We start from the raw sequence: 16,280 nt of genomic DNA on the forward strand, positions 1-16,280 counted from the left end.
ATTCTCATGTGGTTTACAGTATTCAGGCTGATTTGTTTAAAAAGCACGCAAACGTTATTGTTTCCTTAAATAAACTAGGTAACACTTGCTGAAAACTTACTCTGTGCCAAGTACTGTTTGGAGCATTTTGTATATGCTATTTAGTCTTTAAAGAATACTACAATTTAGCTACTGATGTTATTCCCATTTCCCAGATGAAGAAACTAAAACAAAGAGAATTAAATAACTCTTCTAAGACCATATAGTTAATAGGTGGCAGAACCAACATTTGAACACAGGTCGTTTGGCCTCAGAGGCTGTGTTCTCCGTCACAAAATGTCAGATATGACAAACAAAAAGTAAAATAAACAGCTAACAAGAAATAAAAGTGAAGAAATATATTTAAAGGCGTTTGACTCCGTAAGAAATGTGAGACCCAAATATACATTCCTTGACAGCGTCTTAAAAATTACACACACACACACTCACACACTTGAGGGGAAAGAACATACGGGAATATGGGCAAAGAGCTCTGGGCAACAGAAACTGAGGCTCAACAGAATACTTTCCTTGGATCAGCAAGTATGAGGATAGCATGCAGGTTAATTTACAAAATACACTGGAGCTTTACCATGGCTCTAACTCTAGGGTTTGTGCTGCTGCTACAGAGGAAACTGAACTATAGTTTCCTTTTCAGTACTCAGTGGTTCTCGCGGAGAGGTGGTTCATCTCCCCAGGGGCCATTGGGGTACGTGAATTGGGTTGGCTGGTAGGATGTGTTTGATTGTCACAATGACTGGAGGAGCTACTGCCATGTCGTATCTGAGGAGCAGGGATGTTAAACAACCTGCACTTTTCCCCACAATGAAGAAATAACTTGTTGAAAATGCCAACAGCACCCCGAATGACAAACAATTCTGTTGTTGAAAGTATAATATTATAAGCCTCTATGTTTTTGCTTAGAGAACGAAAAAAAAAAAATTAAGTATGTCACTGGCAAACTTTTGTGGCATTCAAGAATTTAAAGCAAATATCAATTAAATAGCATTCCATTACATTTTAGAACTTTACCATGCTTATTTATATTGAAATTTGTTTATGGTGGAAATACAATAAACATTTAAAAATATTTTTCATACCTCATACTTGATTAGGAAGTTATAAAGGGTCTCAACATCTTGGTAATTACTGTTGGGGGCCAAAATCCTAAAAAATAAAATATAATAAAAACAAAGGAGGGGGAATGAATGATTTAAGAAAAAAACAATACCTGAACTTTTCCTCAAAAATGTATCCATACTGTGAGAAATAATTTACTGTATAATAAGCTTATTAAAATCTTCGTAACTTTTTTGGTTTTTAAATCAATTAAAAATTATAAAACCACAAGCTTAATTCAAAAGAGATCAACTTATTAGAATATTTTTGCTTATTTATACTAATAGTTATCAACAATGATATGCATTCTGTGAAATTATAGTTCTTGTTTTAACGATACAGATTTCTCAAAAGGTACATAGAAATGTGAAGTGCCTTTACACTTCATATCTTTTAAGCTGCGTAAAAGCTTGAAGATTTCCCACAGAAATGTTCATCCAAGCCACGCAATTGATTTAACCATCAGACATATTAAAGAAATCCTAATAAAATATTTTGTGACTGCATTCAAATAACACTGTTTGAACTATCAGCCTAGCATTCTACAGCATTAGCAATCAGACTATTACTAACACTGATTCATAAAAATAACATAAATTATAAATATATAAGTAACACAAAAACAAAAGTAACAAATAGATACAAAGAAGAAATCAAAATAAAGAAAATGAAAGAACGTATTTCTCCTTCTAGCAGTAAAGTAGTAATTCTCATTTCCTTTTACTATTTCGTAATCCTTTCAGGATGAAGAATTGTTTTCTGAATAAAGGAAAGCAGTCCCTTTGTTATGATACAGTAATTATTAGCAATGTCTGCCTGGGTTTGTTGAGCTGTGTGAGTTCTGTGTGACTTACTTTCCTTGTCTGTTAAGTGAATGGTAATAGTCAACTTCACAGAGTTATTGTGAGAATTAAATTAGCTACTGTAAGAAAAGCCTTTATACCAGTGTCTGATATTCAGTAAGCACTATATGCTTACAGTTATAATAGTAACAACAACTATATCATCATCTAATAGTTTCAAGCCACAGAGCAAGTGCATCAAGTTCTAACTAATGAGAAATCAAGCACCGCCTCAATTAATCCTTAAATTCCAAATGCCTTTTTCATTACAACAATGTTCCTAGGTCCTCATATCCATGCCAATGCTTGATATTGTCAGACTTTAGAGTTAACCGATCTCAATAACCTTATTCGATCTTTAAATGATTTGACCTTTATTAGATTTATGATAGAGCTTAGAGCTTTCATAAAGATTTTTTTTTAGGATACAGTCAAATTTTTAAAGGGGCCATATTCCCTTGGAGGATAAACACACAGAATATCTTTAAGAATATACAAAACTCTACATAAGAATACCATTTCATTGAAAACTTTTCCTCCCAACAAGCAATTTTAAAATAGTAATCATCTTTTTCAGGATGACATCCCCTGAACATAAGACCTAATGCATCTTTTAGTATATGTGCTGCCGAAGCAAGCACAGACCTAAGGCATCTTTTGGAGCAAAAATTAATATAAGACCCTGTCTTATTTTCAGGGAAACACGGTAGGTATTTATAGTCATGGGATGTGGAGTACAACATAAGGAAGATGGTCAATGGTATTGTAACAGCTATATAAGATGTCAGAGGGGTAGTAGCTTGGGGGGTGGGTTATCACTTTATGAGGGGTTTAAATATCTAACTATTACATTGCTTTATGCACCTGAAACTAATAAAAAAAAGAAAGAAAAAAAATAGCAATCATCTCCTAACCCAAAGGATAATGTACTACATAGGGAGGGTCCATAATTTACTTAAAAAAACACACACACACACAAAAACCCACTGAGATAAGTTAAACAATCTCTTACAAAGGCAATGGAAAAAAATAGCATGTTCTAACTTTGTATGTAACCTAGTGTAAACAAACTATCAGCAATGTGGAATAATTACACCTATTCATTTTTGTAGCTTTGGAAATATCCAAACTGTGCATAACAGAGGGTAAGGAAATTAGATAAAACAGATGTTTCATATTCAGAGCCTTATAAATTCCAAGCTGATTATCACAAAAGAAAGTACTTCACTAGAGAATAAAAGTAACATTTGTCTGTCCTGAAATACTTGCAGAAAAACTGATTTTAGGTAAATTAGTCATTTATCACAGTAAAAAAGTCATAGCCAAAGTAAGAAATAAAGAAAGTAATTACAATATCCTAGTTTTCCCAGCAAAAAAGAAAAGAAAAGAATTTAAACTCCCAATCTTGTTTTATTTTTTTAAACAGTTTTACTGAGGTACCGTTTCATACCATAAAATTCACTCATTTTAACAATTCAATGACTTGTAATAAATCTATAGAGATGTAGACAAATCACTACAATCTAATTTTAGAAGGCTTCCTTTACCCAAAAAAGATCCCTCTTGCCCATTTGCAGTCATTCTGTGTTGTCACCTCCATCCCCAGCTCCAGGCAACCACTAATCTACTTATCTTCTCTTTAGAGTTGCTGTTTTGGATTACACTGTTTCTGTCTATAAGTTCTTTCCTTTTTACCATCACAAAAGCACAGCTGTAACTATAAATAATACCATCTACAATACAGAGTCCAGTAGATGAGGCAAACTCTAGTAGATAACAGCTAAACCTCACAATACACTTGGTAAGTAAAAAGGCAAGATGAATAACAAAGATACCCACATCAACACAAGAGACCCTTTATTTTCTCATTCAAGAAATATTTGAGACCTACTATGAGCCAAGCACACTGTTCCAGGCCCTTGGATACAACAGTGAACAAAAAGACAAAGATTCAGAGTAGACAAAAGCATCATAGTGCTAAAGAGCCTAGGAAAGAAAAAGAATCCCAACTAAGCACAGAAGATAATGAAGAAAAAACATCTCCTTCTTGTCCATGTGACAGTCTCTTCTTCACATTTTCCAATTGCTACTTGTAAACAAACTAGGTTACTAGTTATTCCTGCGATGAAACACAGAAATTTTAAGTTCCTGAGAAAGAATTTATTTGCTCCAAATGTAAACACTTGATTATTTGACAGAATAGCACAGACTTATATTCTAATAAAGGTTTATTTGTATGTCAGTATCATTCACAGATATATTACTGCTATTATCAGAATAAAACTACACGTTATTTCTTAAAACTAGAATATATTATGCACTATAGGATTCAAAATTGTTATCCTCAAAGAATGTTTTGAGGTAAACTGAGCTACAAATAGACTAGAAAATCTTTATTAAAATACACTCAGTTTAGGGTTGAATTTAGACCTCATTAGGTCCTATGAACTTTGAGTTTATGAGAATGGAATTTGATCTGGTATAAAAAAAGTTGCCAACTTTTACTAAGCATAAGTACAGCTTGTAGAAATACACAAAAAATAAAATGGAGAAAAATAGTTTATGGACTTTCATGCCTTAGTAATTCCCCACACAAAAATTCTTGAGAGGTCAGCCTTCTCTATAGCTTTCTTTTTTTTTTTCTTATACCAGTATGAAGACAAAAGACTCTTTGAATAAAAGTCATAAAGTTATCCTTCAATGGCAACTTTTAAAAAGAATAAAACAATAAAAGAATTAACTCTTAGAGGAAATGGAATAGTTTTCAGTAAATGGCCATTTTTTGTTTAATTTATAAATAGATCCACATTTGTCCAAGAAAAATTCATAACAATAAGTATCAAATGCACACTATTTTCTCAAATGTAAATTATTCTACATGCTAAAGACTATAAAAGAAAATTAAAAGACATGGTTGCCTGTCTTCAAGTTGTTTAATATCTTGAAAGTTCACTTTTAGAATTTTGGAATCAGAATTGGGGAATAGACATCTGAAGTAGGATTTAATCTGTAGCTCACAGATTATTTGTAAACCAAGTCTGATCTGAATGTACTTTGGTTTCTTTTATAAAAGCATCAACATTAATACTGAATGCATTATTGAACACTTAATAAAAGTCTGATACTGCTTACATATATCATCTCTAACGTTTTTAACACCCCGAATTTAGTTATGTGACCTTAATCAAGTTATCTACTTTTCTGCACCTCAGCTCCTCACCTGTGAAATGAGAAAGTAGTATTTACCATATAAGATTATATGAACTAAATAAAATAATGTATCTAAACTTAGATACTGAGCACAACAAAGCTTAGCACAACGCCTAGCACTATCAATAAATACTAGCTGTTATGAAAACCAGTTTTCAGATGCAGAAAGCAAGGGTTCGAGTTGTTAAAACCTTGCCCAAGATTACAGAGAGTGGTGGTAGATATGCAAATCTCTTTTGGTTTGACTCTGGAGACTATGCTTTTTTACTCATAAAAAGGATAACCACCACCATCTTCTTGCTTTTAAATGATTTTATGACATAAAGTTCTTTTATAATAAAGAATTTTGTTTGTAAGCAAAAAAAACGCTGCCTTTTCTCAAATGCTCTGGAGAACTATTTTTGTTATGTATGTTTGAACACCAAATCTTGGTAGTTGTTTTTGCTTTCTCAAAGCCACAAAGGAAGTCAGTAGCAGAACCAACACTGCAAGTCCTAACTCTTAACCACATAATAAGCACTTTGAGTTTTCTATTCATATGAGCCATTAGCATTCAGTAGGCAACAGACTAATCAGAATTAAACAAGTTGCGTTATGATCTCACCCGATACCAGGTAAATATCAATGTATCTCTTTAAGAAAAAAAGACTATGCCACTCATTTAAAAAAGAGACCAAATTAATAATCTGACTAAAATTGAAAAGCAAATGATGCTTTAAATGGCCTAACATTTAAATTAGGATTTTAAAAAGTCAAATAAAACGTTTCCTATTTAGCAAAAATAAAACTAGAGTCAGAGATGGAGAAAGAAGTCTAGAATATTCGAGTTTAGTATCTAATTCTATAAATTCAAAAGAAGAGAGAGCATGTTCTTGGCTATTTATAGATTGTAACTTACATCCCACAGAACTGAATAAATTATGCTCCCTACTGGCAAGACAGTTTTACATTAATATAATATTTGAAAAAGTTTTTGAGAGTGAAAAAAATTAAAGTTTAAAAAGAAATTACATGGCTTATTTCACTCCACATAATGTCCTCAGGGTTCATCCATGTAGCATGTGTCAGAATTTCCTTCTTTTTTATGACTAAATAATATTCCATTGCATACATAGACCACATTTTGCTTACCCATCCATCGATGGACATTTGGATTGTGCCCACATTTTACCTATTGTGAATAATACTGCTATGAACATTGGTATGCAAGTATCTCTTTCAGACCCTGTTTTCAATTTTTCTGTGTATATACTTGAAGTAGTCAAAATGGTAGAGATCGACAGTAGAATGGTGGCTGCCAGGGGCTGGGGGAAGGAGGAAATGTGGAGTTACTATTTAATGGAAATAGTTTCAATAATACAAGATGAAAAGAGTTATGGAGATGGATGGCGGTGATAGTTGTACAACATTATGAATGCATTTACTACCACACTAATATTAGGTTGGTGCAAAAGCAACTGTGGTTTTTGCAATTATTGCTAACCTTTTAAACCACAATTACTTTTGCACCAACCTAATACATTTTTAGGTACACTTAAAAATGGTAAAGATGGTAAATTATGTTTGTTATGTGTATTTTATCCCGATAAAAACATTGGGAAAAAGGCAATTACATGAAGTAAAAATGTTTGTTTACAGCTTTATTTTAAAAACTCATTTTATATTCTCTAAAGCTAAGAACTGATTCAAGACTTAAATATCATTATGAACCACTATTACATCATTCTGCAGGATACAATAGTTTATCCAGCATCTACCCCGGTGCCAGGGCCTGCTGAACAAATGCTATCTCCTTTAATCTGCAACTATTACAAATTCCATTTTACAGATTAGGAAACAAATACAAAAAGGTTAATTAACCTACTTAGGGGACAGAGCTAATAAAGGCATGGAGATGGCAAACAACTCCAGATCATTCTGACCCTCCAAGCTCTGTTGTTCTCATTTTAATGCAGTGACCTGCTTGGACAATACTATCAAACTGGAGTTTGCTGATGGAAATTTAAGTTGTATTACTAATAAACGGGGTGAAAATTTATCAAATCAACAATGAGGAAACACTCATCAGGGAAGAAAAACACCATCCTGGATCTTAAGAGTACCTTTTTTTTAATCATTTATTACAAATAAAAGTAAAACCATCTTTCTATAGTTAATTTGTTGAAATCAGCTATGCAAATGAGAGCTATCTATTAGCACTAGATTTCTAAAGAACACCATATATAATTTAAAACGGTAAAAAAATCAAATTAAATCATTTGAACAAATTTAAACAAAAATAAATTATTTTATGTTCCTGCTCTCCCTTCAGAGACAAATAACTTTGCAAGTTGATTATACTAATTAAATATAAGTATTAAATATAGGAACTTTAGAGTAGTGTGGACAAAATAATTAAAATTTGATCTAGTCAGAATACTAGAAATCCTTTTTAAAAGTTGGTGGTGGCGGGCCTGCTCAGCTGGCTCAACCACTGGCTCAGGTGGCTGGAGCGCTGAGATCCTAACGCCAAACAACGGCTCTCTGTGGAAGTGGGCTGCCATGAACAGCCGGAGGTCGGCGTGGGCTGCCGAGGGCTGCTGTGTGCTGCCAACCGACTGATGACCGCTGACCAACTGCCTCAGCCGTGGGGAGCGCAAGGCTCATAATACCAGCCTGCGTCAGGGAGCGGTGTCCTACACAACTAGACTGAGAAACAACAGCTTGAACCGGAGTGGGGGAGGCGGAAAAAAGAGGGGAAAAAAACGGTGGTGGTGGGAAAAAGAAGGGTTTATCAGCAAATTTAATGACTGCACTTGAAATTTAAGTATAAAAGCAATTCTGTAGAAGGAAAATATTTTGATAAAGGAAAAAAATTATAGGCCATACATGTGGGCTAGACATAAACATACACACAATTAAAATGTACTTATAAACACTACAGCTTTCTCTTAATTTTGCAGAAAGGTTAAAACACAATAAATATCCACATACTTTCACTACCCCTGTCTCCTTCCTGGGTCACCAGCCCCTCCTTCAGTGAATCTTCTACATTGGCCTTTAAGCATAATAATGGTTATGATCACAGTCTCTCTGCAGTCGGTCTGCTGGAGTTCAAATCACTGTCTTACCACTTTCCAGTTGAATGGCATCAAGCATGTTACTTTACCTCTCTGTGCCTCAACTTCTCATTTGTCATAAGGACAACAATAATACCTCACATGGCTGTTACGAGAATTATATAAGTTAATATAGATAATATACTTAGCTCAACAAAACGTTAGCTATGATTATTCTCTCTCTCTTCTTAAAAAACACCACCAATTATCACTGTATCTTGTCAACTGAGAACTAAATGAAATTCAGTTCGTACTGTTTGGGGATTTGTTCTCTTCTTGTAAGGCCTGCCCACCAGTGAAATTTTATGTGATCTCTATCAACGGTAATGGTCTTCTCTCCTTAGCCCTGGATATCCACGTAAACATCAACAGAAGTCAAGAAAAATTTAAAGCCCAGGATCTCCAACATGTACCTAAAACACTTTCAATCCCTCCTAATTATTTTACATAAGTTAAAAGTGGAGCCAAATTCTAACAAAACCATGATTATTATCAATACAGAACCCAACCTGTAAAATATGCTCTGAACATGGGGGAACATGTCCTATCTACTGACTGCTAGCTGCCAACTAGAAGAGAGCAGACTCTCACATTGCCAGGGTCCAGAAGCACCCCTGGAAATCAAAGGTGTCACTCTGATAATGGCAGCCATATTACTGAATTTGCTTAGCTGTGTTGGCCAGCCCAGGACACAACCCACATATCCTTCGTCTGTTTCATCTTCACGTGACTTTCTGTCAATCTATGGGAACTGAGGTCAATGCTACAATTGATTCCCAGTAAAGTCATGGGAAGTGGACTTAAAATGTCTCGCATCTCTGACTGATGAAAAGACAACCTGTGTTGTTCCCAAAAACCCATTTCACTAATTAGGTTTAGTGTTCAAAACCATCTTCAGAAAAATCTTAACTGTGCCCACAAAGCAGCATATTCTTATGTTGGCTTACAAGTTTAGGAAAGGAAGGTTGTTCTAACTGCAAATCCAAGCCTCTGTCACATCTTCTGTGAAACAATAGTCAAGTATTGGATGGATGGATCTTCATTCAGAACGGCAGAGACATTTTGGCAAAGAGGTCTGGAACGGGATGGTGAAGCTTGGTCAGAAGCCCCTGAGATCCTATACCACTATTCAGGAAATTCTGAAAACTGCCAGCCATCACGTGCCCCAAGAGTCCTATCACAACACTCCTCAAAGCCAGCACTTATTTTTGTTACTGGGCCTTGGCTACTGTTCTGGGCTGAATTGTGTTCCCCTGTCAAATTCATCTGTCAAAGCCTCACCCCCCACTATCTCAGAATGTGACTGTCTTTGGAGATGCCTACAAAGAGGCAATGAAGTTAAAGGGAGGCCATTAGGGTGAGAGCCCTAACCCAACCTCACCTGTGTCCTCAGAAAAAAGGAGGAACTTGGGACACACAGACACATCAGGAATTCACACGCACAGGAGAAGAACTGTATGAGAGGCAGCAAGACAGCAGCCATCTATAAGCCAAGGAGAGAGGCCTCAAAGGAAAGCACCCCAGCCAGCAGCTTGATCGTGGACCTCAGCCTCCAGAACTGTGAGGAAATCATTTTTTCTGTTGTTTCAACCACCCTCTCTGTGGTATTTCATTATTGCAGCGCCAGCAAATGAATACAGCTGCCATCCCTAAATACTGGTGGCCCAGCTTTTGGGGAGCCATGACCTCATGATTAGAAGCAAAACGGAATATCTCCCACAATATGATATAAAATTCACTGAGTAGTTAGTTGCCACATAACTACTTTATTCGCTTTACTTTGCAGCATTATGCTTCCCGCTGAATGACAAGCTTACTACTTGAGATGGTGCTGCTGGACGCCAGTTCTACGCATAGCACTAACAATGTACTGAAGGGGGCCAGAGGAGTCTGACAAACTGGCTCATCTCTCTGCTAAGTTAGCTTTGTGGGGCTCAGTGAGGTTTTCAGTGAGTCCTATGCCCACTATAAGATCAGATACTGACAGCTAAATCTGCAAAACAATCACAGGTTGTTATGAATGTTATTTCCTAACTGATGAATCCTACCTCACTACTGGGCACCTACTATCTTTCCGTTGTAGCATGGCAAATAGGGTCACAAGGAAGTGACCCAGCGAACATAAGAGCTCAGAGTGAAAGAAACAAAAAATTGAATTATCTTGTGCTCCCACTAGTTACTGCTATAAGATCTCAATATACCCAACCAGGGCTGAGACACAAGTCTTTTACTGCCTCGTTACAAGCATGCCTCACTATATATAGAAATTGTTGATAATATATCAAAAACACTAGAGAAATGTTCTCATCAGGAGAACCCCAAGAAAAAAAAATTGAACAGTAAAAAATCCTTTGGTGATATGAGTACGTTTACCTGTAATTGATCAACATTGAAAGTACACTTTTTAAAATACATTAAACTTTTTATAAAGAGGGCAAACCAAATCACAAGATACCTTCGCACAGCCATTAGGATGGCTACTATGTAGGAAAAAAACAAACAAACAGAAAATAGCAGGTCTTGGGGAAGATGTGGAGAAACTGGAACACTGGTGAATATAAAATGATATAACAACTATGGAAAACAGTATAGTGGTTCCTCAAAAACTTAAAAATAGAATTATCACATGATACAGCAATTCAACTTCTGGGCATATACCCCCAAAAACTGACAGCAGAGACTCAAAGAGATATCTGCACACCCATCTTCACGGCAGCAACCTAACTGTCCCTCAACAGATGAATGAATGAACAAAATGTGATATAGACGTACAATGGAATATTATTCAACTTTAAAAAGGAAGGATTCTGACACATGCTATAACATGGATGAACCTTGAAAATATTATATTAAGTAAAATAAGTCTGTCACGGAAGGACAAATACTACATGATTCCACTTACAAGAGGGCAGACACTGTCCAGCAGAAAGGCCTTTCCGAGGAACCAGAAGTTTTAGAATTACTGAAGGGAAAAGGTCAGCAATAACTTCATGTGTCATTTTTTTTAACTTTATTTTTTTCTATAACTCTGACTTTATTGTGAACAGCTTTATCTTTCCACATATTATCTAAGAAACAGTTATGCTGATTTAACCCTTTGTTTCCTCAAGGAAACCAAAAACAGTCTCCCTGACGTGTGAGGTCTTTCTGCATTTCTGTTCCTTACCTCCCAAGTCCTGCCTTTGGCCTATTGATAACTGACATCTTTTAATCTTAATCTTGTTTGGCCTCCAGTAGTAGTAACATGACACTTAAAGATTCCTTTTCTTTTAGAATACCTTCCTTGACATGTGTGATACCAGTCTCTTGAACTTTTCATTCTGTCTTTCTGGTAATTCATCTTCAGTTGGCCTGTGTCGCCCCTGCTGCCAATAAAACTGAGGCACCAGCACTCCATCACTGTTCAAAGGAAAATGTCTTGGATCCTCTCATCCAGTTTCTGCCCTTGCTCTTTGTTCCCCACTGCTTTCCAGTGTCTTCTACACTTCTTTGTGTATTTTTACCTCAAATTTCCAGCATCACACTTGCCCTTGGGGGACAATATAAGACACTATGTGTACTTATCCTCTCAAATAAATAACCAGTGTTTTCCTTTCTCTTCTCAATTTTAGAAACTGTGTTCCATTCAACTATGCTGGGTAAATTCTAAGGCATTTCTAAAATACTCACCCAATCCATTGCAAAGTAAGTTCAAACAAATGACATATTTTTAAAATGTGCCAAAACAACCAGTTTGCCTATTTTGTTTTCTTATGAAAGCTATTTTGGTACACAGATGCTAACATAGTCCTCATCTAGTCTGGCTATGCCATAAGATGGAAATTTTTATTCCAGCTTTAAGACAAGTTTTAACCACTCTTTCAAATTACATGCTGTTGACAATCAGCAATATCATCTCAGATATAGTGTTTTTTTCCTGCTTTTATTATCCCACTTGTTTCATTTGTTAACATCTGTCTCTCGAGACAGATGTTATTTACCAGTGGAAACCTTTTTGGGATATTCATCTCAGCCAAGATAAGTGGACTCGTTCTCTCAGAAAAGAAAAGACAAATTTCGAAAAACAAATGAAGAAGGTGAATATCCTTCTAAGGCAAAGAAATTTTCTATTTTTTTGTCAGACATATAATCTTTTAAATTAAATTTAGAAATTTTCTAAAGTTCTATGAGTCCAACTAAAAATTATCTACTTATTGAATAAAACTAACGTCATTTATTCAGTGCGAAAGTTTAGTGTATTTAAAAATGAGTTCTCTAGAATCAGACCAATTTCAATAAGCCATTCTGCCACATATAAACTATGTGACTTTAGGCACATTCTCATACGTCATGTAAATAAATACATGAATAAATAAATAAAATAAATAAATAAATAAATATCCATACGATTGAAGATAAAGGAAAAAAACACTCACAAAACAGGAGAAAAAAGCTCATCTAGCAGTATTAATTAACGTGACAACATAAACTTGAAGGCAAAAAGTATTATCAGCAGCTGAAAGGATCAAGTCACCAGGAAGATATACCATAAACTCAAAATACATAAAGCACATGTTGACAGAGTTACAGTAAGAAACTGAAAAGCTCACAATTACAGTTGGAATTTTAACATAAATCTCAAACTGCTCAAAAATCAGCAAGCCTATAATTAGTATGAACAACATATAATGAACAAATTTGATCTAACGGACACACAAGAGAATCCTTAAAAAAAATAGAATAAAACAGAAAGTAGTCAGGTGACATCATTTTAAATGATGAGTTTAGTTTTAAACATTTAGCGTATGAGCTAAACATTCACAACTGAACTAAGAGAGGTAAGATAAAAAAATAATGTTCACGAAAAGGTTGGAAGTAAATGAGATCACAAAAAGAGCGTGTATGGAGGGTGGTAAGGATAAGACACATCTAGTGATAAGCCCGGAAAGCACGCGGCAAAAGCATTAAGTACATATAAAAATTCCTGAAGTAACAACTAAATTGATCTTAGGTTAGAAATTTAAGTGCTATTCAATATCTACCTTTAACAAGTATGGCAGGAAAACATGGGTTCAAGATGAAGACAACAACAGCATTACTGTAACACCTTTTGTTGAGACCTCAGAAAGATCTAAGAAGATGCCTTGGAGAATTTTTCAGACAGACAAAAGCCCTTTTAAGAGTGTGCCTCACAAATCCTATTAAACAAAAGGACTTCCACAAATCTTAAGGGCACTGCCCCCAGCAGTTTCACCAGGAACCCAACATAGAGAAGGGTTTATTTCAAAGAAATGTGAGGTTGCTATTTTTGTCCAATGGAGCAAACCCCAAAAAGATTCATAGAAACCAGTTTTTTAGAGGACTGCTCTGGTAGTGGTATCACCACTTGGACTAAACAGGATAGAGACAATAGAAAACGAAAAGAGGTCTTGGGGCTCCCTACCTTTCATGTGCAGGAAGCAGGCTGACCCTCGGTTGCAGCTTACGTTTCTTAGGGAAAAAGTTCCGGGGCCAAAATCAAGAGCCAGAGAGCAGAATCAAGAGCAGCTGTAAGTAATTCCCAGGCAGGACTGAGCCCTAATCAAGGAAATGGCAGCCATGTGCGCAGCTGGATTTTTGCATTGCTAGCGATCCTGTGTGCCTCTTGTTTCCCCCCTTTTTGAATGTGGAGGTGTATAGTTATCCTATGCCTGTCCTGATGCTGTATGTTGGGAGGTGGGGGGAACTAATTTTTCTCTTTGGTTCACAATAAAGATAGAGAGGAATCATACTCAAGGAGCTGTACCCAAGGAACCACAACCAAGGAGCCTAAAGAGGGCTACCTTTGTGTCAACTGAAGGCCAACATTCTCTAAATAACTTTTAAAACTTTGAGAGGTCAGCTATTAAAACATACAGTATTAAGTTAATAAAATATTCTCTCTAGTGAAAACTTCACACTCTTTGAAGCAGCTAAATCATTAGTGGATCTGAAAAGCCACTGCGATTGTAGGATCCCTTTTCCCAGACATCACGTATGGTTATATGTACTAGTATATATTGTGTTCTTATATTAAAATGGGTAAGAGAGTATCATGTTAGCAAAATATATGCAAATGACAAACACATCATATTCCAACTTCGTGGACTATAATCGTGTTTTAGAAAAAAGGCTCTATAAATTATTTCAAACCAAAGCCGGAGGAATATAAGAGTTTACTAAAGTTTTGAAGATTATTAAAGTCTTTGAAGATGATAAAAATTAATCATCTTCCTTTCCCAAGTCCAAGCAGAAGTCTCCTTTTCCAAAATCATATTCCACAGTCAGGCACCAATGCCCAGGAGAAATATGACCATGTCCACCAAACTAGTTACCTCTACCGCTGACCAAGCAGCTCATCATCTACTTCACAGACACAAAAACACACTTAAAACACTTTCCTTGTTGTGTTGAGTGTAAGCTTTCAAGTTAAAGATGCACACATTCATAGTATGCTTCTGAGTTGGCTTATAAGACTGGTTTAGTTAACTTTGTTGAGATGTCAGTTTAAGCACAAAACACACACAGTCATTTAATAGTGTTTTTGATTCATGTACAAGTAGAACTTTTTTTTTTAGAATTTGCCAGATGACTCTTCAATTAATTTTCATTCCAAATGAAACTTTGTAATTTTTATGTACTAAGCAAAAGGTTTTTGTGAGCTGGAGAATAACCTGATCCATCTAAGCATAAGTTTACTAAAGTACAAAGTAAATCTAGATAGTACTGACCTAAAAAAAAAAAAAAGTCTTAAAATACTTTTGTCTACATGGAAAGAGTATTGACTCAGGTTCTCTAATGTTTATAAGGAAGCCATTAACAAAAGGGCTCAAATTATACACATAAAAGGAAAGATGAGAGAGAAGCAATAACTAACCCAAGAGCAAATAAGTTAATTAAATTCCCTCTTCCACCCAAGAAGAAAGTGTGCAGAAAGTATAGGCATCAGCCACACACCCATTCCTTTCTCAACTTTTACAAAATTAGGTATTCTACTCCCAGATGTATAACTATGGAGTGCTTCACCAATATTTTCGACCTTAACTTATCACAATCATGTTTAGCACCTTATTAAAACTGAAATATACATTTTATACATCTCAAATTTAATATACCAACTTCAAGGAGAAAACAATGACTAAGACTTGTAAATATATTACAGTTTAAAAAGTATTTTCACATACATCATCTCGTTTATTACTCTGAAGAAGGATTCACATTTAATACAGAAAGAAACTGCCTTAGAGAGGGAAGATGACATGTCCGAAGTTAACTACAAAGGGATAAATTTGGAACTAGAAGCCCAAGTATTGTATTAGTGAACAAATACATTTTCATTCACTTTTTTAATTGAAGGCCCTGGTTAACAAGTCATCTTATTGATTTCCAATGTAACACCATACATGATTTTCTATGATAAAAAGAAATAGAGTTGATATATATTCACTAAAAGCCAAATAAAACTATTCCATTTTAACAAGCATTGAAAAATGCTCATGAATTTGCAGTCGCTACAAAGTTGAATGCATTTTTCAATGTTTAAATATTTAAACATTTAAAAATCCATCCATAATTAGCCAAAAAGAAGTTTTAACAGAATTTATTTTGATTTAATGTGACTTTTTCTTTAAAAATTTTAAGATCACATATGCACTTGACAAAATAATATAATCATTAACTTCCATTACTCTTGGTTGAAATGCATATTTGTCTGAAAGGGGGGAAAACAGGCAACTTTAGTCGTTTCCTGTTAATTAACGAATTCTGAAATGAGCAAACTTTTTATCCATGATGCCCTCTACTGGTAGCAAAGAGGTTCTGATACACTTACTACAAGAGGTTGGATGGGTTTCTTGAAGTGTGGTCCCCACCCCCGCCACCTGCACACAAATCCCCCGGAAAGCTTGTTAAAAACACAACTTCCCTCCTTTACAAAATATCTACAGATATTGTGATTTCAATAATTCTGGGGTAGATCTAGAACTCTGCATTTCTA

The 16,280-nt window shown here is 35.3% G+C and overlaps 1 protein-coding gene across 3 annotated transcripts in view; it reads right to left on the reverse strand.

Annotated features, from left to right (window-relative positions):
• SWT1 (SWT1 RNA endoribonuclease homolog) overlaps positions 1-16,280 on the reverse strand; it is a 77,958-nt gene that overhangs the window by 12,225 nt on the left and 49,453 nt on the right. For all 3 annotated transcript variants that reach the window (XM_081026982.1, XM_081026983.1, XM_081026984.1), the window contains one exon: positions 1,119-1,185. In XM_081026982.1, the coding sequence (XP_080883108.1) occupies positions 1,119-1,185 (67 nt within the window). The remainder of the gene's footprint in view (positions 1-1,118; positions 1,186-16,280) is intronic.

The sequence above is a fragment of the Rhinolophus hipposideros genome, assembly GCF_964194185.1.
Source record: "Rhinolophus hipposideros genome assembly, chromosome: 19".
Classification (NCBI taxonomy): Eukaryota; Metazoa; Chordata; class Mammalia; order Chiroptera; family Rhinolophidae; genus Rhinolophus; species Rhinolophus hipposideros.